The sequence below is a fragment of the Poecile atricapillus genome, chromosome 7, assembly GCF_030490865.1.
Source record: "Poecile atricapillus isolate bPoeAtr1 chromosome 7, bPoeAtr1.hap1, whole genome shotgun sequence".
Lineage (NCBI taxonomy): Eukaryota > Metazoa > Chordata > Aves > Passeriformes > Paridae > Poecile > Poecile atricapillus.
The window spans coordinates 11626036-11653292 of NC_081255.1; the positions used below are offsets into that span (position 1 = coordinate 11626036).

At 39.6% G+C, this 27257-nt stretch overlaps 1 protein-coding gene across 1 annotated transcript in view; it reads left to right on the forward strand.

The window, feature by feature from the left end:
• The window catches only part of CRB1 (crumbs cell polarity complex component 1), a 93871-nt gene extending 68874 nt beyond the window's left edge, over positions 1–24997 (forward strand). The window contains exons 11-15 of the mRNA XM_058842839.1: positions 467–595; positions 3393–3531; positions 7757–7874; positions 10666–10745; positions 23909–24997. Coding sequence (XP_058698822.1) covers positions 467–595; positions 3393–3531; positions 7757–7874; positions 10666–10745; positions 23909–24124 — 682 coding nt within the window. The 3' untranslated portion in view covers positions 24125–24997. The remainder of the gene's footprint in view (positions 1–466; positions 596–3392; positions 3532–7756; positions 7875–10665; positions 10746–23908) is intronic.
• Positions 24998–27257: the final 2260 nt, after the last annotated feature.

Here is a 27257-nt window from a genome sequence, read left to right on the forward strand (position 1 = left end):
AATCTTCATGCTACCCAACTACAGTCTTTTAGGATATAATTACTAAAATTGACATGTTTTGTTGACTTTTTCTGAGTAGTGAGGACTTCCTCAGATTTGAAGATGCCTTATGGTGGTCCAATATTTTTTATCTTGTTTGTTAAGTCTGTCTTTTTTGAACTCTTATACTAAGCTGTCCACATATCACACAGAACCACATTAATAATATAGGTAGAGTGATGTCCATTTTATTTTTTTTTCTAATGAGAAATGAATCATTAATTTTCCAGTAAATATTTGGAAAAGAAAAATTATATTTATCAAATTAAAAAAAGTTAGGCAAAACATGTTCTGGGAGTCTTAAATCTGAGTTTCAGCAGTCATTCCTTTGAGCAATACCCTGCTCCCCTGCTTCAGCTGAGAGAGCACGTGACATCCAGAAACAAGGACAGTGCCAATAACTGCTGCTGCCTTCTTGTTTGCCCAGATATCGAAGATTACCTTACACAGTTTGTGGGAATGAAGAGAGGAACCTCACGTGTTTCAACTACGGCAACTGCACTGACCTCGGCAGTGAGCTGACCTGCATGTGCCTGCCGGGGTTTGTGGGAGAACGGTGAGAGGCTTTGTCCTGCATATCTTTGGGAGCACCTCTTCCAAAAGAGTCCAGAGGGTAACAGCCAGCAGAAATACTGGAACTCTGGCAGAAATACAGACAAAGCAGCTGTTCAAGTGCAGCAGTTCCTTGCTGGAGTGACTCTGAGGGTCTCAAGTATTATGGTTTTAGAAAAAAGTCAGAAAAGAATGCAGCAATGCAGTTTAGTCCAATGCAGCACCAGTAATCCAGCCCAAGATATTATTTCTTAAACAGCGCTGTACACGTGCTTCTCTGTGCCTTTTTTTGGCTTCTGTGCAGAATGTTCATATGACAAGTTTCAATGTTGCCTTTCCATAGGTGGCGACACAAACACGCGTATCCTGCTCATATACATAAACCGGCTACATGCTCTGGCACATGAATATGCAAAGCCGTTTAATTTTCACATATCTGTACTGTGAATATACAATCTATTCTATCACAGGAATGGTAAGAGGTGGTGTACCTGGTGGCTTAGTATACCACGCTTTCTTACTGAATGCTGAAGTGTGAAAACAGAATGATTACTTTTAGAAGAGATTAAAGAATACTTTGCACATGTTATTGTTTAGCCTGGAACAGAGGGACCTTCTTCACAGTGAAATCTGTATCTTGTAGCACAATTCACACTTAATACTGGCCTTTAAAGAGCTCTGGAGCAGGGAGGGCTGAGAGCCTCAGGGCATCGGGTGCTGCAGAAACCTAGGGAGGCATTGTCTCAGTCATAGCCTGAAGAGGTAAGGGCATTTTGGATAGAGAGACAAGAAAAACTGTACATGCTCCTGGTGAAACTAGCATTATGTCAGAGTATAATATCCAAAAGTTCAACAGGACTAAGCTGTAACAGAGAAGTTTCCAGCAAAAGGTTTTCATTCTCTCAAAAAACTTACGAGGCCACTGATTTTGTGGAAGGAGTACAGTAGGCTATAAAAGACATGAAATGAAGATTTCCACCCACTCAGTGCACAGTGTAGTTGGCAGACACACTTGAATTCCACTGTTAACAGCCAGGTTGCCTGTGTACCACCTCACAATATTCAACAAGGGGGAAAGGATACAATAAAATTTTAAGAAGTTAAAGCGTATTCATAGTCACTTCTGCATATTTCTTGGGACTTTGGGGTAGCAGGAAAGCACATTTTCCTTCTCCCTTCCCCTGCCAGCCTACTTGATAACTGCAGCTTTGGGAATGAGTCTTCCTTCCATCCATCCATCCCACTGGTTGGCAATCTCTCTTTTACAGTTCCCAAGGTTCTCACATTGAGCAGCAGACCTGTGCCCAGGGAGCTGCCCCGTGGCTGGCTGTGGCAGCCAGGCTCTCCTCTCCAGGCTCTAAAATGGGCCATTTGGCCTCTGTTCCAGGCTGACAAACTATAAACCAGCAGTACTTCCAAGCTCGGAGGTCTCTCTAGATCAAATGAGAACATTTCATCCCTCCTTTTATTTTTCTTTTTTTTTTCTTTTTTCATTGTTCTTTTTCAGAACAAATTCAAATATATATTTTCTGTTAATAAGAAAATTAAAACCAAACCCTTTTTTATATTTATGTATTAGACTAATGAAGCAGGCATCTTCTTTTAAGACAATAATTCAGCCCTCAGAAAGCACAGTATAGAGAAATTCTATGCCAATCAATTCACTTGGGATCACATAAAAAAAAAAGCCCCATGATCTCAATAGCAAGTGGAAAGGGAAATGTGTAAAGAATAATCTCCATAAAAGAAGATAGAGCTCTCTCTCAAAAACAAATTTGTCAATCAGGTTTTTAAGTGTTCCTGAAACTCAGATGGATTCAGATACCTGATTCCCTGGAAGATTTGAGAGGTTGTTGGCTTTTTTAAAATTTTCATAGGTAATTTCATAGCTATATAATTCCTATACATTGGATACTTTATACATTGGATAAATAACTTAGCTCTTTGAAATATATGAATATAATTTAAGGAAGCTATTGAAAGAATTTTAGATTAATAGAGTAAAACTGTTTTATATAAAAAATGCTCTTCTCTGATATAAGATTAAAATCTTATTGCTTGGTTATGAATATGATTGAAAAAAGCAACTCCTTGTAACTGAGAGAGAATTTCTCATATTCTTGTCCAAGTATAAACCTGCATTTTTACCTGGAAAAAATAGGATTAACTGTTAGCATTAATTTATAAAAGGGAGCAGGGAATTAAAAGGGAACATTGTCAGAGCAGAAAATCACCAAATCAGTAATTTTCAGAAAATCTTACACATCCCTCATCATTCTTCCATTGGCTGCCTTGAGAAATTATAACTCAAATTTCCTGTATCACCAGAATTAGCTCAAAAATCTTTAATGATATATATTAAGTCTTATGAACTCTTAAGTTAGAAGATTTATTAAGTCTCTCCTGCACCATTTTTACCTTTTTTGGGGCCTATTTTAGAGAGACTGGATAGGAAATTGTGCTGGGATCTATTGGCATTCCAAATAGAGGGAAGAAATAAAAAGGTTAACCACCCCCCCACCCCCCCAAAGAACAGAGCACTCAGCTGGGAAAAACACACATTTGTCTGACTTATATCCAGATTACTGAGAAGGAAATTGTGTCCTTAGCTTGCTGGAACAATGAAAAGGACAAGCAAGCTGTCAGCAGGACTTGCACCAGAGCTGGCTCTGAAATCTTGCATTACAGTTTGCTAAGCACCATTAACCATCTTCCTCTCCCTGACCCCACAAAGTTTCTGAATTAAAAATGTGCCTATTTGATGCATTTGATGCCTGGTTTCAGAGGCTGACTGTTTGCAGTCTTTCCTCCAGGTGTGAGAAGGACATTGACGAGTGCAGCTCTGACCCATGTCTGAACGGGGGCCTCTGCCAGAACCTCCTCAACAAGTTCCACTGCCTGTGTGACGTGAACTTTGCTGGAGACCGCTGTGAGATTGATGTAAGCGACCTCTCCTTTTTTGTCTCTTTGCTCTTGTGGCAGAATCTCTTTCAGCTTCTTTCCTATCTCATTCTACGAATGGATGATGAGCCAGCAGTTGAGTGGGGTGATCAGGAAGACTATTGAGCAGTCGTAAAACTTTTGTGTTTTACTGCAGCAGAAGATGCCTTGACTAACCAGCTTAGCAAAGCAATACAAATATCAGAGTTTTAAATTTTTTTTTTTTATATTTCTTTGAATGTTTTTTCTATGAATCACTTCAGATCTGGTTTAGTTAATCAATTTAGGTTTAGAACAAATGCTAACAGATATTAAAGAGTACACCCCACCTTCACCAGAGCGTTTCACCACATGGGCACTGCCAGTGGGTGACAGTGGGACAACTAACAGGCAACACAACTGTAGCATTTACTGAAGGTGGCATTCAGACCCTACTGAAAAGAGTGGCAGACTCACTGCCTTCAGTAATTCTAATCTTAAATTAAATCTTACAGGTGGTCACTCTCTTTACATCACACACTCTGTTTATTGTTGTTCCTTTGACAGTCAGGCCTCACACCTGTGAAATAATGCAGGATATTTTTGGATAATTAGGTAATGATTTGGATTAGCAATTGAAAACATGCTGAGGAGGCTCTCACACACATTTGAATTAGTGTCAATCCTGCACTGATATCACTAATCCTGATCCTCTGCTCCAGTAGCCTCTACACCTCCAAAGTACTATTTTGAGATAAAAAAAATCCTAATCTTTACCAACATTTCCCCTTTAAAGAAAGGCCCAGTAAGTATCTCAACTTGAAAATCAGATTTGTTGTTTGTTTAAAGATTTCTATAACTTAAAGTAAATCTCTTTTATTTTTTAGTAGATCGGTGTCATCAGATAAACAAAGATGGGCTTTTTCCTTCTTAAGAAGCAAGCAAGGTAATTGGGTTAGTTGTCCATGGATTCTTAAAAGAATGACAAAAAGACACCTGAAAATTTTGAGCACCAGGAGATTTAGGAAAAATATTATAGTAAAATATCTTTGTAGTTGCCTTTGAGAGTGCAGACACAACTGAAATACATTGTTAAATACTAAAAATTTGTAAAAAGTGAGGAGTTTTGGGGTTTTTTTAATCATTCTTTAAGTCAAAAACCCCATTTATAATGGTGAAATAATTTATTTGGACATTCATTATTATATGTGCAAAGATTCTCTATCCCTTTTGTCATTTGAATAATATCCTTGAGAAAGGGTTTGAAAGAATAAGCGTATATAGGGTGGTGTTTTGATATTCAGCTATATGGCAGGTGGCAGAGTTATAGGGAAGACTGACACCAGACTGTGAGGTTTTGTGACTCCAGAGGGAACAATTTATCTTCTGGAAAAGTCCTTCAAATCATTGATATCAGTTTCCCCCACTTCAAACCTGACCCTGTTCCTTCATCAGTCCTCCCTAACTCGCTGCAGGTTGGACCTGGTGCATTCAGGAAAAGCAAATTCCCCCTTTCAATCTCCAGTGACATTAGGACACCCTGAAATGTGTCTAAGTGAAATGCTAAGGTTTCTGTTCTGCCACAGCAGGATATGGATCAGACAGTGGATCAGGACTATTAAGACTTATTTTCCACCTTTCATAAATGCCCCCAAGTCTGTGGGGCACAAATGCAGCAACATTCCTCCTGTTAAAAACTCCTATTTTATGGGAGAGGAAAAAATCCAAAGAAACTTTTGCACATTTGGGGAAAAAAATTATGATTCATCCCTTTCACATATTCCTGTTCCTAGCATCAGACTTAGTATGAAAATTAAGCACAGTGTATTTACCTATGAGAACTGTACACAAGGATAATTTCTTTGCTGGCTTTATCATACCTGAAAAGTGATTAGGGAACTTTTTTTCTGTTAAACTCTTATTAAAAACAATTATAAATAATTTTATATATTTATATATATAAAAATTTAGCAAAAAATCCTTTCTTCTTCATAAGCAATCAATAAACACTAGATAGGAATGCACTGGAGATGAAATTAATGTAGCAGTGTCAGAAACAAAGCTATATATACTATCAGATATAGGTTTAGTTATCTTACTGGCAATCACGTAATACCAGGATTTACAGAACACAGGCAAAGAGAAAAAAACCAAAACCAGACTGCATTTTGGATTTTTTCATTCCAATGAAAATACAGTTTTCGAAAATTGCTTTCATGTGGGGAAATTTAAAATAATAGCATCTTATGTTGGGAGCTTCATTCCAAACTATAGCTTTCATTTAATTGTAGCTAAAAATATTACTCAGTTCAGTATTATTGAAATGAAAAACTAAAAATTAATCACAAATAACTTGAAATGAAAGCTATCCTATTTCAGAATGCTAACTAAAGACAAAGAAGAAATTTTAAAAATTCAACTGAAAAAAAGAGGTGCTGCTCCTAACTAAAGCTGTTCAACCTTTTTTTTTTTTTTTTTAAATAACTATAATTAAAAAAATAATGAAGTTTGGTTTGGTTTTATTTTCTCCCTGGATTAAGTTCAGTTTCCACATAACTAAATTGAACCATTATGTACTTTATAGAATATGCACTACAGGACATACTACATTAAGCAAAAATGTCATCACAGTCTTAATGTTGAAGAAAGGTAGAAAGCAATAAATGTTGTAACAGTATGTCTGACATTAGATCTAAATCAAAAATGTGAAAAAAAGAATCCATTTGTACAGAGATTATAATACTCTTTATATTGAATAAAAGACACTTGCTATGAGTGTTTATGCAATATTAAACACAGGTTTTAAATGAATTTACAGCAATATGCAAGTTATTAATCTACTATTAGCAGGGCATCAGTTCACTCTTACTGAAAACACACCCCTGTAATTGAATTCTTTCCTTCCTCTAATGCCTTGTCATCATGAAACATCCCCTGGCCTCAGAAATGCTGCTCTCTTCCTCTTTGTACCTCTGTATCCTCAACTGCATTGTGCACCTGTACATAAATTTCCTACCTTTATACACAAAATAAACCTTCTGCCTTTGTCTCTATGTCTGCTCCTCATTTCCTGCTAATGGCTCTGTTCATTTGCTTTCAGTGTGCTACGTTTTCTGAACACTTTCTGAACACAGGAACACCACACACCAACGAAGGTTGCTTCATCCTGGGGTTTTCCAGTAGTTCTGGAAGGGCAGGGTCAGGCAGGTGCTTCCCACTGAAGCTCTTCAGCACTCCAACTGTCCCAGCTGTAGTCCTGCATACATGATATTTCTAGTTTTAAAAGTAAAAAAAATAAGTAAACAAATGCCAGATTAATTTAAATCATTTTCTGTATTTTTTTAAGAGATGCAGGTGTTGGACAAATAAAGGGAAACAGGTATAGAAGCAAACATGAAAAAACAGCTGGATGAATAAAGACACTGGGTACTAATCTTTTCATAAAAACATCCAACTGCTAAGATTTTTTAGAATTCAAGGGGCTGAAAAGGCTGTTATTCATGTTCAATATTAAGATACAATAGCAAGATCTTCATACATCTCCAGTGTTGCAATTGTACTTCAAATATTTTGATAGTTGATTTTTTTTTTTTATTAAGAACACAAACTCCCTGCCAAGTTCATGCTTTTGTGGAAAATCAGTATTTATAAGAAAAATAAAATCAAAACACACTCCTACTAATTTGGGCATTGAGAAGAGGTTGGGAAATCATCACCTCAATACACTCAGAATTAAAGGAGGGATACAATACATGCAAATGAAAGAAAGCCAAAGAGCAAGGCTTTTGGAGGTATGGCTTGTGATGCTCCATGTTGGTAATATCTATGATGCTGAGACTCAAAATCTTTTTCAGATGTCAGTGACTGTCATTCAGAAAGCTGGGTAATGAGAAGTAACAGTGTTTGGGCTTTAGGCAGAATTAAGATTTCTGAAAAGAGGGAGAAGACAGCAGTGATGGATACACTGGAAGGGAGAGCAAAGGGATTTGTATCAGCTGTGGGATGAATGAAAGCATATTCTTCCCTGTGTTTGGAAAATACACAAGGGATATTTCACTGAGTAAGTGTCTACAGGGAATGGCAGATTTACTGACCACTGTTCTTACTTCTGGCCCATAAAAAAACAGGCTCTGAATAAGGCCTCTTTGCAGCAGTACCTTATGACAATTTTAACTACAAAGAGCCCATGTGTTTGTGAATTTGAAAATATCCTTATGTATGCTTATTTAGATTCTCTTCCCACCAGATGACTGAGGAAACTATATCCAATAATCATTTACTCACTGCACATGACTACAGTATATTGGTGAACTCCAAAATAGGAAAAAATCTGCTTCAAACTAACAGTGATCAAATAAGATTTCATTCTTTCTTTGGAAATATTTTTTCTGTCCTGACAGCCAAAAGTTCAGCCAAGTGTTTATTTTACTTGTTTCTATTAACTTGCAGCACTTGAACTTACATATTTATATCTTGAGTTAGTGATTCTCCCTAAAAACAATGAAACTCTTGTTTGCAATAAATTATTCAAAATTTCTACTTCAAAACCCACAAGGCCTGGTTCTAAGAACTATAACCCTAAAAAGGCAATGAAATAAAAGCTGCAACAAATCTTCTTCCTGTGTTACTGAGATTACTATTAGTTGAAATGGATCTCCAGGGAGTAAAGACAAAAGCTGGGGTTGGGTTGTTTTACTGCATGTTTCAGGAGTGTCCTGAGCCCCATTAGACTGGCAGCACATCCTGCCAGGGCTGTGTCCTGCTGGTGCTGGCAAAAGGCACTGCCTAGCAAACAGCTCCAGCTGAGCTTTGAAATTGTTCCTTGAACACTGTCACCAGCAGCACCTTTGGGACAGCAGACCCTCACAAAACACACCCCCTCTCCTATTGTACGTGTGACTTGAAAGTACATGTGACACGAGACTTGAAAGAGGAGGTGGATTTCATGTCCCAGAATTAAAGCACTCCTTAGTTCACAGAGCTGCTGCCGTATGCTGCACCACTGCTGCTTCTGTGTTCTCTTCCAGCTGGTACCATTCCATTCTCCTGGGCACAAGGACAAGCATCATGCACTGGAGGTTATGATTCACACTTAATGTCATTAAAAATACACTGATAAGCATGTTGGATATGTTCAATATTGAATCTAAATTCAATAAAACTCTCTCAGGCTTCCATAGCACAGACACAGGGAATTTTGATTGAATCTGCTCTACAGTGATTAGCTAATGTATTCATTAACTGGAAGGGTTAGTAATATGAATGTAGCAAATGATACTTAATTACAATAATTAATGCCTGGTGATTCATGAATAATGCATTCCATAGCTATTTACATATTCATACTTATGAGGCTATTAATGGATAATTATCATTTGACTAAAAGACATGGACATCAGGAATGTAACAACCAGACTGTTTTCCCTCAATCTCACTGTGGCTTTACCTGCATGCCTTGCTCTTGGACACTTCTACCTTGCACCTTGTGCACAGAAATATCAACAGTATTTTGTTTTTCAGGCCTATAGAGTGATCTAATGGCAATTATAGCCCATGCAGATTAGGTTTCCACTCTGAACCAGTTCTAAGCCAGTAGTCTCATTAATTTGTCTTGAGATTGCAAAACTTTGAAAGCACTTTGTTCTCTTTGCCATCAGAATAGATTTGTTCTTGTCTTGAATTTATGCTCTTTCCTACTGCAGATGGTTAGGATACTTTCATACTTCAGAATTTTTTTAATTTGTGAGATTAGGGTAGAAATATTGGAAAAAATAGGAAGATTGGAAAATTAGGGTAGCTATATTGGAAGCACCTTCAAACTGAAAAATTCTGCCCTTAGATATCTGGTATTTCTGCTCCTATACATTTATTTCAGCCTCCATATAAGCAGATACATTGCTAGCCCTCCCAAGAGAAGACATTGAGAGCAATAGTGGAACAAAAAAAACCCACAAAATTTTTAAAAAAATAATTAATTAATGTTCTTATTAAAATACATTTTAAGGCAATATGACAATTTTTATTCTTAGCCTAAGACTGAATGCCCAATGTTGACAACACTAAAACAGTGATTTTCAGCTGCCAGCCTCAGGAGTACGGTAAAATAAACAACTAAAGCTGGGTAAGTCAACAGAAAAGTCCTGACAACCTGAGTTTCAGACAGGCCACTCACCTGCTGCTTGTCCACAGCATGAGCTGAGGAGCTGTGGGTGCCCGAGGTCAATGAAAAGCTTATTCCAGCTGTCACAACCTGCAGGGCAGGAGCAGAGGGTCTCCCCCAGCATGGGGGTCAGCTCCAGGCTCTCCTCAGATGCTGTCACAGAACAGCCCAGGGCTCCAGGCAGCAAGGTCAGGCCAAGCTCCTGGGGAGCATCAGGATGGTCCTGATGACCATTAATGACGAGCACATTTGTACCTGCTGTGACTTTTGTCTTCTCCAGAGCTCTTGCAGCCTGTTGAAAAAGACTGGTATGGACAGTGCAACATTTTCAAAATGACACCATTCTCTGAAGTGCCCTGTCCTTTTTCTACTGCAGATGAGGTGCCTCAAAAGATACAACCCCAGGAAATCAGAGTGGTTTAAAAAAACTACTCACTAGCATGTTCAAACATCACACTGAACCCAAGTGCTTGAGGACCAGTGGAGAGAGGACTGCTGAATCCCTGTTCAAAACTGATGCCCTCAGCTTGCAGCACCCAGAGTGCCACAACACTCCTGCTTGGCACTCTTACCCAAGCATGGAGCAAGCCTTGGGTCAGCAGAACTATCAGTGAGCAGAAGCCAGCTCCCACCTGTCAGCTTTCCTGAGGCTCCCAAGACCTAGAAAGAGAGCAGGCTGTGGGAAGGAAATAAACACTCTGGGCTATGTAACTTATATCCTGCAAGGCTGCTACTGGAAGCATAAAGGGCATTTCCTGGTACTTCTGATTTACTCTCTGTAGTACTTTACTAGGTTTGAGAAAACCCTCATCAGGGCAACTGTTTGTACAGCACAGGTAAACTTGTTATAGTCTGATGGTAGGCTATTGAAATAAAATTATTTCAATGACTGAAGTAAATTTTTACTTTTATTAGCCTGGGAGAATCAGCATAACTGAGCTGGGAAAAAGCTGGAGTTTATTTGTTTTCACATCATTTGTGTGGTTGCAGATCACCCACCATGGCAGAATCGTTACCATTGATGGTAGGAGCTAGAGAGGGCTCAGCTGTATTCCAGTGCCAGGTTGAATGTGGGGTAAGAAGAAACATCTTTAGATTTATAAAATGAGCAGCTCTGCTTTGGAAGTCATTGGAAATGTCACAATGCCATTTTTTCAGTTGTTTTTCAGAGCAGAACAATGCCTTAATACCCTTTGCTATTTTGTATTAGTTTGCATTCAAAACACAGGATTTAACTAAAAATTCTTAAAGGATATTGCAGGAAACACATTTAATGTGTGTCACAACATAAGGTACAAAAACATCACAATGCAAAGACGATAAGGTTATCAAATGTGTCCTAGCTGGGAACGACAAGAAAGCTCTTCACAAGGCCAGGATTACTGCACGCATCATTGAAAAGCAGTTGAATATTTAATGTGCATGGTAAATATAAGCAGAAAAGGGAGCCCAGATGACATATGACAGCATAACACTCTGCGGTACAGGAATCAGCTCAAGCACGGTGTTCACATAACACTTTAGTATTCACACTAACACGTTTTGTCTGTACACCATCCTTTCTGTTGCAATGCCATTGTCTTCCCTATTCTCACCTTCTGATGTTTTCCCTGTGGACCACATCCACATCACCTGGGTATTTACTTCAGTCATTGTTCACTTTATAACACATTCATGCACTCTGTGCCTGTACTGTTCAGATACTAAATTTTATGCCTTTTTTTTTTTCTTTTATGCTTCATGAGAGCTAATGTTCTCTTCTGTTTTTCATTTCTTGATATGAAACTCCATTCCTGATAACATGTGAAAAAAATTACACACTTTACTAGGCTTATGGAATATTACCACACTGAATAGGAATAAAAATAATTCCTGTTCCTGAGAATCTAAAAAATATTTTGGCTTCAAATAATCAAGAATGTTTATCTATTTTGATAGAGAGAACTGTTTAAATGAGAGGCAGAGCTTGTTACACAAATAATGGAACATTCTACCAATCTAAATGTGCAGCAAACACAACAATCCTTAAATGTATTCAAATCAGATTTGGTAGAACAAATTACATGTTTTCCAAAAAATACAAGCACTGAAGTAAAAAATGTGATAGTGCTGTAATTCAAAGGACAAGAAAATCAGCAGCTTTACCTATCTTTGTACATTCTATTTAGAGGGAACAGATTTTGCACCTGTAGAGACAGCTTTGATTGTTGGTGGTCCCTGTGAAATGGTAGGGTAGGGATTCTGGGGATTCTCAAACACATTAATACTTTGGGGTCTAATTTATCCATTACAGAAATAAATGGAAATACTTCTCTTTCTGTCTGGGGAAGCATCACAAGCTGTCCTCTTATCTCCAAAGGGACAGGACCTTCTGTTCCCTCTTCTCCAAGCAGTAACCATTTGTGGGTAAATTAAAGGTGCAGTTGCTTCCCTGATCACCCTGTAAGAAGACATTTTCTCCCCTGTTGAATTTGTATCAGTTATACAGGAACAGGATGCATAGTGTGAACACAGCCTGCCTGACACCTGAAAGCTGATAATCTTGGAACACCACCAACAAAAAACCACAAGAAACCACAACCAACCAACCAAAACCCCCCCAACAACATAAAACAAAAGTACACACACACAAAAAACTGAACACCCAAAAAAAACCCGTAACCCAAGCCAAAATAAACTCCAAAGGAAAACCCAAACCTGCTCCCAATTAAAATCAATGACAAACTAGAGACTAAGCTCTGAGGGGGTCTGGCAACACCACCTCTTCTGCAAGGCTAATTTCACTTTGTATTCACCAATGCTAATGCATGTGTCTGGTTTTATCTAGGTTCACTCTAATCCCTCAGTGAAATGACAGCATAGGCACAGAGTTTATACAGGGATGTCACTTGCCTTTTTTTATCCCAAATGCTACCATTTTGTGAACTAATCAGAATATTGCACACAAGAATCATGCTGTGTCTCATGGAAAATTGTACTTGATCCTTTCTTATTTTATTGTTTCTTTAATCAAATACAAACATCATTCAGGCTAAAAGAAAATGCTTGGTTTCTGTACATATGAAAATGTAACATCCTTCAAGGCAGACCTAATGCCTGTAGGGTGCCCAAGTGTTATTATCTAGTTCTTCACTAGGAACTGGACAGAGAGAGAGAGACAACAGTCTACCCTGGGATGCTTTAAACAGTAGTTTAAAACTACTAAGGCATTATTGGTAGAACCTGCTGCTAAGCAATTATTTCTAAAACAGTGAAGTTCTCTAGATCGAGTGGGCAGGAAAGCTAAATTTCCATTCAGTATCAGCTACCCACTCTGCCTTGGAGGAAAACACAGGCTGCTCAGACTGCAACTGGCCTGGACCCAGAGACATGAAACAATTTATTTCACTTACAGAAAGTTTAGAGTCAAAGATTTCTAGCTTCTGATCATTTCTTTCCATCCTCTCCCAAAACTACTGATGAAGGAGGAAGCCGAAGTATTCTTCCAGGAGAAAACACTAATGTATGAAACTTCTGCCAAAATATATATAACTTATCTGATTTTCTGATTACTTTGCTAATACATATGAGTTTGGGAATATTTTAAGGAAGGATGCAAGTATCAATCAGAAGAGTTACTCAGAGCCATACCAAAAAAATACATTTTGGAAATCACATTTTTATTTGACTGAAATGGCTTATTTGTGATATGAAAATACAGACAGACAGCAAGCAAAATGTCATGTCTGTGAGACTTCAGAGTGGAACTCTGACAGAGGATGAACAATCTCCAAACACTACAACATGACCACATCCAGGTACTTTTAACAAAATGGGTCATCATTGGTTTCAGGCAGTTACCAAAAATGAGGCTGGCACAGCCAGATCCTTCCAATACCTGAAAATATATAAAACCAAAGCAGGCTTGAGTCTGTAATAGTCCCACGGGGCAGGGAGCTGAGCCTCAGGAACAGAGCAGTGAGGACTGCACTCAAGGGTATTTGCCTGAGAGGAGTCACTGCCTGTCCATCCTGGGAAAGAGCATCTGTCCTGGTGCTCAGCCAATAAATAACAACAGGTCAGTTGATGCAGAAATGTGAGTTTAGTCTAAGTGCAGACTGTAAACCCATAGTAGGTACATATGAGGGATTTATCACCAGTGTAAATGCAATAGTGCAGTTTGAACAACAGAGAATGCCATACTTCACTCCAAAAAATGTCATACAATAAAAATGTCTGATGGCAACAGGTCCATGAAAGACAACCTGTCAGGCCCAAGTTCTCTTGCTCAGTGCTTCCTGCATCACTGCACTAGCAACTGTACAAACACCCAGCAAGGCAAACCTGGAGGACACCCCCTGAGCCAGACCTCGCCAGTGCCACTGTCAGGGGCAGTATTAGAGCGGGGCAGGGCTGTGTTGCCCTGGTGTGACTGACAGGCAGAGTTTAGACAGAAGGAAGAGATTAAATTCAATCACCATTTCCACCATGGGTTGCCTAACTGGTCATGGGCTAATTGTGCTTCTATTTCATGCCTCAGTTCCCCTCTTTGACCAAAAGCTACTCTAAAGGCATTCTCCAGCTGAAAACCACTACATAAGAAATAAGGCATCAAGGATGGTGCTGAGAAGGAGGGACCACTCAGGCTGCCTGCTCAACAGCAGACACTCTCATATCTGAGAAAGGTGGAAACAAAGAGGGGCTGGATCAAAAATACCTTACACCTGCAGATAAAGGTGACCTGACCACTGTAGAAAATGCTACTTTCAGCCTATGTTGAGGAGATATGAGTTAATCACATGAGTTTAACAGACCTGGCCAGAAAAAGGGTGAGTTGGCCTCAGAGTCAGTATGCCTTGCCTTGGAGGACCAGAGGTAAATTCAGTGAGCTGAGTCGGCAGATTTCTTTCCGATTTCCAAGAACTTTGATCTTCAAGAAAAGCTGAAAGTGTAGGAATACTTCTTAAAAGAAAGACATTGATAGGATTGCCATTCCTTTCCAGCATATCAGGGTAAAACACTCTAATCTGAAGTAAAACGTATTTTCTGTTAGTTATCTTTAGGTGGCAGTAAGGTAAAAGCATGGAGTAAAAAGTTAAAAGAAATTTCTACTGCATTTTCAGAGACCTTTCTCTCACGTGCTGTGTTGGCTATTACACAGAAAGAGACTTTCTAAATCATTTCCATCTTCAGCAATACCCAAAAAGCAATTATCAGAGTTGGCTTCATCCAGCTCACATTTGGATGCAGACCTGCTGAATGCCAGTGATATTAATACAATGATATTAATGGTACAATGATAGATCCTATATTAGGTATGCAGTACTTGATCCAAGAATCCCTGAGGACGGTGATAAGATTCAGAGATAGACACACACTCACACAGTTCTATGAACAAGCCAAAAGCACACTTAAAAAAAAAAAAAAAAAAAAGATAAAAAATAACTGCTAACAAATGAAAAGTCTAAATCAAGTCTGAATAATTATTAATATAGCAGTTTTTAGATTTTTTTTGTTTACACTTTACCTACATGCACCTCTTCCAAAATCTGTCCTGAAGCTAAACCATAATGATTTTTGTTGTCTCAAATCAACTTTCTACTAGAAAAAAAAAGCAACCAGTAGGAGAAAAACACACTGAAAGTTTTTTATTGAGGAATATAATTAGTGAAGTAACGTGACAGTGTCACATAGCGTGCTAAGGCAAGTATTATGTAGCCAATAAAGGTCTATCTTATACTATTAATATTTACAGTTGGAAGCAGGAGATGGCTGCAATCGAAGTGCTGCTCCCAGCAAAGGCTCGCTGCTGACTTGATACCTTGCTGTCTGACAGTGTGAAACAGTCACACGCTCCTTACTCCATCACCACTTGACAGCATCCTGTTATGCTAGGTATCAGCACATGGCTGGTTTGCAGGCACTCAGCACCAAGAACGGAGGAGAATTTCATGGAACAGTTTTGAGATCATTTGCTTTGCTTATTAGCAGAGAAGAAGGGATGGAAAGTGCCTGGCAATTACAAAATTGGACAAGAACTGTAACAGTCTGTGCTATGCCATAAACAGCTGACCCTGTTTTTTATGCATCACTGGACAGAGCAGTTTCTCATTCCCAGAGAAAGCAGGGAGGGGCAGGACTGAATTTCAACACTGAGTTTCAGCACAGATTGCACCTGTGCAAGACAACCAGGACCTTGGGGCAAGAGGACCAGAGCCTGCTACCCATGGTCACAGGCAGGGACCACAGCCCACAGGAGGTGGCTGCATCCTTTGTGATGCTGGACTTTGATAGATCCTTGGAACTGTTCTTAAAGACCTAATAATTACAGAAATAAAATAACACCTACCACTAACATCACTGATTAAGAAAGAGATCTTTAACCCCAACTATCATGTACTGAAAAGTGGAGTTTTGAGCAACTCCATATTGTGCACAAGTCTGATTATGCACAACTCCATTAAGGTTAATTGAGGCTGATAGTTCCTAACACAGGCAAATCATGTCTGGTGAAAACAATGTGCAAGGAAACACGTTAGTGAGGAGAAACAAAAAGCAGGTATTCACTCAGACAGTACTTCCACATTGCAAATAGCTCAGCAAAATATCTCATCTTGGTATTTTTTTCTTTGTACAGAAGTGATTGGAATCTAGAATGACAGATAAAAAGTACATGGAAAAAAATCAGAAAAGCAGAGGTTTGCAGTAGGAATGGTTTAGTTGCTTCCTTGACTTAGCTGCTGATAGCCTACATTACCCTTTCCTTACCTATTCTCTTCTCCAAATGCTGTCATTACCATCAGACCCATCCTGAGTGTCACATCATCCTGCACATGCTGGTCTGACCAACACCTGTGCAATCAATGAAGAAAGCAGTTTTGAAATCCATTCTTCTTTCTCATAATTTTAACTGTTTCACTCTGTCTACTGGACCTCTCTCCATCTCTTTTCCTTGGAAACTGCCCTGCCCTCATCTTCAGCACTGCAGCATCTTTTCTTACTCTTCTCCTGTTTGGGGGTTTAACCTAACCCCTTCACACCCACCTCACTCTCCCATGACAGCAGACTTCCTCAAAAAGCCTGCATGTTCTTCCAAATGCCTCTCCAGGTGCCATTTCTACTGTGGCACCTACAGGGATGCAGTAAACTCAACCTGGCCACATGCAGGGAAAAACAGAAAGTCAGTGTGTTTTCAGTGATAGTCTTGAGTTTAAAACTCTCCCATTTCTTCCTACAAAATGCTTGTCTCATGAGGCTTTTATCCACCATCAAGATATCCTCATATGGAATCTGTTGTCTCAAAGCTGCAAAGCAGTTATCCCCTGTGAAGAAACACCACCTGATACACTGTGCTGGCAGCCATGCACAAAAATAATTCTGTATTATGCCCCAAAGCATTTCCCAAACTGGAAAAGGATGTTGCACCCCAGAGACTGACACCTTTACTAAAACATTTGTCTAGTCTGTGATATAGCAGCTATGGGACAAACTCCTCCTCAGCATGGTTTGCCTGGATTTGCACCAGCTATAGATTTTTCCCTCTTATCCTTTCAGATTGCAGCAGATGGTGAAGTTCCTACACCAGAGGCTGTCGATAGAATTTTAAAAGGCATCTCATGACAACACATTGGAGCTGCACATTTAATCTGTGCTGCACCACTCAGATGATCTTAAAAAGAGCTGGAGCACTTACAAAATTAGCACTGGCAGTTGCTGCAGAAGCGCTATCAAGGAGCCTTCTCAAAGCCCACAGCTTAATGAGAGCTGCCCTCCCAAACTGCCACCCAAATCACTTCTCTTTGTGCAACCAACACTCTGCTGCCTAAAAGGCATTCAACAACCTGTGAGATACTGATCCAGCAAAACATCTGATGCAGATTTTAAGGGGCTGCTTATGTTCTTCTGGCTCTTTTGAGTCTATGGCTGAGCTCATGCACGGTACGGTGGCCAAAACCAGGACTATTGCTCCTTCTGCCTGAGACAGACCATCCCAGACATACTAAACTCTGTTTTCATGTCTGGACTGCTTGCATTAAATATAAACCAGGTATCAATACTGCAAGTAGTTAAAGAAATTATAGTTAGTGTAGGTAGCCTGTTCTTTAAAGGTTAATTCCTTCGGAGGTTAATTTCGGAGCCTTCCGAAAAAGCTTCTTGGCCTAAAAGCAAATACTGCCAATAGAAGGCCACCTGAGCCACACATTGCTGCATGTACCAGCACTGAGGAGGGGGCAAATTGTTCTGATTTAAACACAGCATTGTTTAAACAGCAATGTTTAAAGCATTCCTTTAAACAGGGAATGGTCCTGCAGCCCAGTGTGGGGAGGAGGAGGTCTGGGTAAGCTGATCTGACTGGGAGATCAAGACTAATGTGAACAACACCTTTGTTTCACTGAAGTCTGCTTTACAATTTAGTTGCAACGCTTCAGAGAGCTCCGTCTCCAATCTCCAATTTCTTGCTCTGCTATAATTAGAACAAACTTCCTCATTAACTTCTGTAGTGTCACAACAGTGCAACTTCATGTGCCAGGAGGGAGGCTGTCAGAATTTCTTAATGAGGTGCTTTCTTTGCAAGCCCAGCTAAATCTTAGACTTCAATCATCTCCATCTTCTTCATTTTCTCACAGACTGCCACAGACATAATTCTTCCTTCATATTAAAGATTGCACTTTTCTGATCTATAACTGGTCAAGCCAGATGACCAATTTATCATTATAGCAGCTAACATGAATTCTCTCTATGCTTTTTCCTTAATTTTAAGAACTGTCAGAAAACTAAAAGTTGGCATTTTTAAGGAAGGAATCAATTAAAACTGTCAGGTGTCAACTAAGACAAATTATTCAAACTACATTACATAAAAAGCATATATTATAAAGAGATTGTAGTGAACATAATTTCTTCAGAGACATTTCAAGAAAATATTCAGACAACACCCACAAGAAAACAAAAAAAGAAATCTAAAAGATTACTTAAAATCTTTCTTCTTCAAGATGAACTGCCTAAATACCGTGGATATTCTGCACACATCAGAATTAGACACCTAAGTTTTTCTTCAGTAATGTCCACAGGGGCAGGTACAGGACTCAGAGTCTCATTCAGGCCCTCTAGGAAGTGGGGTTGTATTTCCCTGCAGCTATAAGGAAAATAACTCAGAGGCTGATGGCAGAAAAAGCAATAGAATGTTGGAAGTTCAAGAGGATCTACAGCTCCTGATGTAATTCAGATATATTTTCAGAGGGCTACAGAGGGACATGAGGGGCAACAGGATAGCCTCCTCCCAGTGAACATGGGGCAGCGGGAGAAGTTCCTAAAATGTGGAGAAAAAAGCAGTGATGCTACTTTGGGGTGTTGCCTTGAATACAGAAGGCACCAGAGCCAATTTGTGGCACCTTCAGGCCACTGAGACCTTCTTCACACATTCAAGGCTCCACAGCTGAATCCAGTCCTACCAACTGTCCTTTTCCTTACTCATAAAAGGAGCAAAACTAGATAAAAGCCTTGCAGCAGTCTTCCTATGTCTGTTTTAATCTCTTACTTTCTGCTTCTCAATCTGAGAGAATTCAAACACTTAAACCTGAAACTTGTTAGGCATCAGGTTTACAGTACAGCAAATACTGCATGTTTCAGAAATCACTTCAGGGGACAAGAAGAACGTCTACACAATGCAACTGCCATTTTTGAAGCCCACAAGATGAACTGATGAGTTCTGAGGTGTGCAGAAGGAAAAGGATTTGGTGGTCTCACTGATGATAAACAGTGGAAAATCAGCTAAAGTGCACTAAGTGCTGCTTTCTTGGTTGCCACAGATAGCAAAGCAGCAAGGAGTGAATTATTCAAGGACCTGAAAAATAACTGTGTATAGACAGAATCAAAAATCAGTGGCCACATGGACAACAGCATGAAGCAGGAAACCAGGATAAACCACTAAAGGATAAAACAGTTAAAGAAAATAGGTATTGTTTACAGAATCTTAAAAATAGTTTGCCTTTTCCAATGGCCTATGAAGTGGTTGGCTTGACATAAGTCTGTGCTCCTTAAATGAGCCCCAACCAGATTATTACTACTACTACTACTACTACTACTACTGCTACTACTACTGCTACTACTACTACTACTCCTCAACAGCCCAACAGCTCTTGGGACATGGTGGCTGGTGTTTAGCACAAACAGAGCAGGTACATTTTGCAGGTGATGTGAGGGAGAGCAATAGGTCACAGTTTGCTAAGGTGAAAAATCACAGAAAAAGGGACTTCACACGCCACTCATTTAATGTACTTTTATTTAATGTACTTATATACAGTCAATCCGTAGATTTATGGCCACTTTATTGCTGTGGAGAATAAACTGTAGCCTCACAGCCTGGGAGGCTCATCCCATCATCTCATAACAGATTTGCGTGTGCCTGACTGGATGCCTCCTTGAACTACTCAGATTCTTATTTGAATTCAGCCTGCCAAAGTTTCAATAAGATGGCTGTAAATCCTCTGTGAAATAAACTCAGCATATCTATGGACCTTTTAATCAAGTAAATGGCTTTTCTCTGGCTGCTCACTGTTGTCCCTATACGCCCCTAAACCTTTCAAAGTAATTCTGACATGGATTAGGACTACTAAAGCCAATCGTTACCACAGCAAATGTTTTTTTATTTGGAGGCAGTAAACTTACCGGGAATGAATTGATAACCCTGTGAGTGGTATCAGGACTCAGGATCTGGAGACTTTGCTGGCAAAAGCTGCAGCGCCCATGAGCAACTGCAGAATTCCCAGAAATCCCCACAAGTGGCAGGGAAGGGAAGTCTCCAGGGTTTGTCAGTCCTGGTGGTTTAAAGCCTGCGTTGATGTCTCTGTCTGGAGACGCATCCAGAACCAGGCACATTCTGAGCGAGTGCTGAAATGAAGACGGGTTAATCCTTTCTGCCCAGGCACAGAGGTGGGCAGCTCCTGCCTCCAGAGCCTGTCACAGCTCGCCCAGCCCACAGACACCTCCAGGAACACCTCCAGGAACACCTCCAGGAGCACCTCCAGGAACGCCTCCAGGAGCACCTCCAGGAACACCTCCAGGAACACCTCCAGGAACACCTCCAGGAACACCTCCCAAACACCTCCAGGAGCACCTCCCAAACACCTCCAGGAGCACCTCCCAAACACCTCCAAGAACAGCTCCAGGAACACCTCCAGGAACACCTCCAGGAGCACCTCCCAAACGTGAGGAAGGGAAGTGTGGTATGAAGCTGACAAGTGATATTAGAGTGTGGTGGTCTAGTCCCTTAGGATGCCCCAGACCCACAGCCAGGGGATCTGAGACACAGATGGAGTACTGAGATGAGCAGCTACACGTGTGAGCAGCCCCAGGGCACTTTGAAACATCCCAGAGGTTCACAGACAGACCCATCTATGGTGAAAGCACCAGCAAGGACTTGCCAGAAAAGCCTGAAGCACTGATATGGGACTTTTAATTTCAAACTGCATTTTCAGTGACCACTCCCTTACATTATGCAAAGTACACAGTATGGTCAGTGACAGAAAGCCACTTTTCCACTATTTCAGCAGCACTGATGTTACTAAAAATGCTACTCGATCCTTTTATTTTTGGAATCACTAGCTACAATTATTTCAGTCTATCATCATCACCAAACATGCATTGAACAGACTCTGAGATGACAGGGGACAGAGCTTTTCAGATAGTTTTTCCCAGATCAGCCAGATGATTTCCCAAATTAATTTAACTATTCAGCCATTAATTACTAAATAAGCAGTTGATTTTGATGGGACCAGACTGTAGAGCCTTCTGGCAACTCTTGTTACCAGTTCAGTGCAACTGCTAAAGGGCTACCTCATACTGGAAACTTTGGCAGGAGTTGTGGGCTAATAAACCAAGGGACACCACTGGAACATCAGGGGGTTTTGATCAATAGAATCCACCTAAACAGATGAAGTTAAGGCCTTTTTTTCACATTTAGAAATTAAAAGCAATATAGACATAGAAATAAAGTTAGCTAATGAATCTGATCATGGTAAACCCCCAGCTCTGCAGATATTAAGCACTGGGGTAACTTCTTTTACATACTGGCTCAGGATGGGTAAGGTTTCTCTAATAAGTAACTATTGGAAAAAAACCAAATCCCTGTTATGATGATTTTAATTTGAAAATGACATTGAGATGTGTGACTCCATTTTAGCAAGTTACAAGGTTTTTCTTAACCCCAATTCTTTGCAAAAAGTTCTTCTTTAAGATATCAAATTAATTTGAAGGTTATCATGAATGGAACGCTACAGAGAGACATGCTTGGAACAGGAATGGAAAGAGTATGGATTGGAAAACTGGAGACTGTATTCAGAAATTTCACATACCAGAGGAGAGGCCATGGCATCCATTTGCCTGTGGTAGTGAATTTCTCTTGCAAATGGCTTGTTCAACCCTAGGATCAGAGTTAACCTGGACTATCTTAGTCCTTATTTTCCCAGAGCAGGCAATGAAAACAAAAGAGAGCTTCTGAGAACAAAAATTCCATTAAAAATTTGCTGCCTCTCTGAGACAAGAGGAACAAGGGTCATATAGTTCAACAGAGTACAGAGCAAAACTAGGATCTCAAATATATCTGTAATACTATCCAAAGATGAAATAACCTTTCCAATACAATACAATTTAATAGACCAACATGCTTAGTGCCACCTTGTTTTAGAGTAGTAGTCATTTGGTCTGACATCTGCATTATATTATTTCTATTGGGAAAAATGTATTTAAAATCACAGGGACCATATATTTAGCCATCAAGGACAGAGGAAAATATCCTAGTCAATCATTTATCCCCTGGAGAGAACCCCTGAGCCAAAATTGTTTTTACTATTATAGCAGGACCTTTTACATCAGTGTGGAAATGGAGAGAGGAAAAAAAAAGACAGGATTGTTTTAACGTTTTCCCTCTGGCATTGTTGCTCTCCGGCAAAGGCGCAAGTCCAGGGGAGGCACACACAGAGCATCCACTTCCAGTGCATCCATCACTGAGTGCAAAATCATCCTCATGCTCTGGACTGTGACTGCCCTTCCTTAGAAATGACGAGTAAGCAGGTCACTAAAATATCCTGCAACATGGAGCATCTAACTGGGAAACAAGCTCTGACCTACTGTTTTCTGTTTCTAAATATTTGGGGATTTGAAAGTTCAGCCTCAAGCACGCATTCATCTCAGGCAGTTCAGCTGTCACTTGTAATACAAATCAAAAGATGATGGATGGCAGAATCTGCCCAGAAGTTCAATTCCTGCTAGGGTCATTCTGTCCATAGTGACCACTTTTCCACACTAACCACATCACTTCATTGCTCTCCTCACCATAAGCATTTTTTACACATGAAAGTGCATACATAGATGTTTACAAAACATTCATCTACCATCTATAAAATTTCTCTGGTCTGAAGCCTTTCCAGCTGACAGATTGGTTTATGTGTACACTGCCTTCTGACATTATTACATTTCCCAGTGCCACATGAAAACTGAAAAAAAAACAAAAAATCAGAGCATCTTTACATTCATCCTGTACTGTACTGCTTATGTTTCTGTAGATGAACCTATGAAGTTTATATGTGGAAGATCTGCATTAATATTTTAAAATTTACCTGTGAAAATATACTGATTATGCACTCTCGTGCAGCCTCTATACGTTTATTTCATGCAAACATACTGGTAGAAAAGTTTACTGGTAGGAATGTCCGTAGAAATACTACATTTTACAATATTTATTGTAAGCAATATTTCTATATATGTAAGTGTATATATATATATATATAAATATTCATATAAATTTCACTCCTCCAGCAAGATAAACAGAAATATAGCTCAATATATGTTCAAACTAACTCATGTTTAACTTGCAGTAGCAAAGACCAGCAATAACATGCTCACAAGCAAACTAGGAATAATGAATTTTTATTGAAGGATTAAATAATTGCTGAATTACTACTGCAGCCCACAGACATATTAACTTGCAGGTTATTTTCAAGGTAAGGAAGCTGTCAAAAGAAATGTGTCCTTACAAGAAATTAATCTGCCTTGAACACTAACCATCCAGTCATATTCTGAAGAGTCCAAAGATCAGAATGGAGGGGTTAATGTAGTTCCCTACAATAAATGGTGCTTCAGCAGTAACTCACCTATGTAAAGCCCGATTCATAGATTGCTTTCTGTTTTCCCTCCGGGGCAGCCCAAGTGTGTCTCAGTCTTCTCTTGGTGGCAATGACACTGCAATTATTTCCATCCTTGCAGCTGGCAGCTGACTTGATCTCGAGCATATTCACAGCCATTGGCTTGGTGACGCTGGCCCTGCTGGTGGTGCTGTCCTTGGCCATGGTGGTCTCCGCTGTCACTGCCAGCAAACGGGCGACACAGGGCACCTACAGCCCCAGCCGCCAGGAGAAGGAAGGGTCCCGGGTAGAGATGTGGAACATGGTGCAGCCACCACCTGTGGAAAGACTGATCTAGAAGAAAGCAAAGCCACTCCTCCATCCTCAGACATGGCTGAAAGGGGACACTGAACATATGTAAGATATATTCATTTTCCTTCTGATAAATATTACAACAATTTTGTCACTGCTTTCCTTTTAAGTTCAGTAGTGAACAAATGACATTTATCATTGCTGATGACCAGCCCATCCAAGGACAATTTTTATTTGCACTGGAAACTCCAGCCTTGATAATCAGCAGTAGGCATTATGGACAGTAATGGCTCCTGGAATAAAGGTAACTGCCTGTCCTGGACACCACACGGATAACAGCTTCTCCTTTTGCACTCTCCTTTGGCTGCCTAGCAATCACTGCTGCAGAAGATGATGCAGACAAATCAGCTAAGCCTGTACAATAAAGACATTGTAATTCTTTTATCGAAGGGTTTAGTACTAGAACTAGATGCTTCAAATTTGTTTTTCTTCCTTCTAGTTCTTTTGTTTCACTTCCTGTTCCTCCACCTTCTACTGAAATGAAGGTGAAAGAAATTTTCCACAAGCACATATTTCTCTTAAGATAAAAGACTGTGGCATAAAATACCCAGTGGTCACAACCTGACCTGTTAGGAGATATGAAATCTAAATATCCTAAACAAGTTGTGTGCATCCACACTACTGCCTTTCTCCTATTACAATATTACCCAATCATCCCTTTTAGAAAATTATTGCTTCTCACATTGCAAACGTACATTGGCTGCCAAAATGAAAGATGCCAAAAGAAATGTTTCCTAAAGCTCATGGAAAATACCAGGAAAGAGGCAGAAGTGGCCTACAGGTAGAACATTGGCTTGAAAATAATTAGGCCAAACTTGGTGCTTCTCCTGGAACTCAGACTTCTCATAAGATCATGGGCAAATAAATTGTTATGCCTCAAGTTTCCTCTTTTAAAACAGGGATAATCCTATTTAACTACCTCATAAACCTCAGCAGCAAAAGGGTTGCTGTGTCAAAAAAGAAACAAATGCATGAAATGTAATGGAGAAGCTTGGAAGAAATCTTGTAATGAAACAGACAATTACATAGATGTAATAAAAATCACATTGACATGTAATGCAATGAAACAAACATTTGATACAAAGAAATGTTGTAATGAAATAGACATTTGAAAATGCAAGTTAACAGTTGGACTTAATGATATCTTAAAGGTATTTTCCAGCCTTAACGATTGTATGATTCTTTGTGCCAAAAATGTTCCCAGGTCAAAGGGGTTTTTGGAATGTAGAGGCAAAATTTAACTGTAACTCATGCAGTCAATTCTCAGATGTAGTCAAGTAATTAAATCACAAACATTGCTCCCACACAAACTGAATCCACAATAAGGAGGCAACAGAGTGGAAAGGCCATGAAGGCATTTCTTTCTGCACTTCAGCTTGCATGTGCCCACAGCAGTGAAACATCCCAACATCAACCCCCAGATTATTCCAGGAGTTGCATAACAGAGTACGCACACTCAGTATCCAAGAGTTTAACTAATCTTTTCAATTAATGATCATTAATTGAATAAATAATAATTAATTCTGGATGACCCCTTAAGGGATTATTGAAGATCAATGTCACTCACATTTATTATTATATTAGATGATTAGCAGCAACTATGATAGTAAGCACATTCAGGACTTTTTGAAGTCCGCACCAATATCTTTCAAAACAAGGCACTACAGAAAATGTGAGTGGATGGTTGGATTCAAGCTGAGTTAGAGGAATGTAGTCACAGCAAAAATGCATGACAGATTTTATTCCGGCCAAATTTACAGCTTTACTACTGAAGCTTATTATTTTGAATGCAACTGCTGTTGTACAGCTGCAGTCTAAATTCAGAGAGTTCAAAAGAAAACTGAGTGGAAAAATAAGTTACTAAAATTATGATGAGAGAGAGCAGAAATTCTTTTCACCGGATCTTTTCAAATCATGGCTTTTTTTTTTTTTTGCCTCACTCACAAGAAAAACAAACCATGCCAAGAAAGTGGCCAAGTCTCCACATGGGAGACTGTGATAACAAGGGGACAAGCAGTAAGTGAGTGAGGAAGAGAAGGCTGGGAAAATCTTGGGGACAGCAAGCTCTGAACACCAGGACAAATCTGGAAGAATGAATTAGGCTCAAGCAGCAGAAGCAGCACTGGACTAACAAAGTGGATGCAAAGAAGATGCTTCCACACACCTGCATTATGCTCTCGATTTTGTGGTCAATGAGCTCAACTGAGAGAATTGATAGAGATCTCAGGGAATAGCAGAGATGGAGAAAGAAAAAGAGAAATTAGCTGATATCAGAAATAGCAGTAGAATGGTTATAATAAAGATCTAACTTTGAAGTCTGCCTTTATTTGAGCAGGAGGTTTAACTAGATGACATCAGCAGATCCCTTCCAGGCTGAATTATTACCTTATCCAAGGAGAAAGGACAAAAGGGAGAAAGCAGCTGAAGATGGAGTCAGTTTGCAAGGAGAACTAACTTGAAGGAAAGCACAAGGAAAGAATAAGAATAAGGAAGTAGCTGAAAAGTAAATCTGCTCTTCTCTATGGTTTGACTTTCTGGATGAAATTTGGGAGACAGTTGAAAAACAATCTGTAGAGATGTAATAAAATATTCCAGAAAGTGTTGCCACAGAGAGAATCTTTAGGGCTGAGCAAGATACCCAGGAGCGTGTGCAGAGGAAAGAAGAGGCAGAGAAGATGAAAGCCTGAAGACTTTTCATACAGACCAAAGAGAGTTCAGGAGGAATATGCTCCTAGAGAATTAAAAAGACATCCATAAAAGCACAACAAAGAGAAAAATCTCACAGTGAAATACAAGTGTGGTTTGTAGAAAGTAAGTCAAGGAGACAGAAGGCAGGGGAAAAAACCTTTAAACTAAGATTAGAGTAAGTTGAGATTGCTGTCAGCCTTGGTGGAGAGGAAGTGATAAAAGTAAGAGTGGTGGAAATTCACAGAAAAATGAGAGAAGAAAAGGAAATGAAAGTAAATGGCACTTGAGGGAGGTGGAGGCAAAAGCTGGATCGCAGCAAGGTGGAAGCTGGACTTTCACAGCAGTGAGGCCAAAAGAAACAGTGGGAGGATGATGGTGAGTCAGGAATGAGAATTACCTATTGAAGCAGATCTTTGTAGGGTAACTCGCAG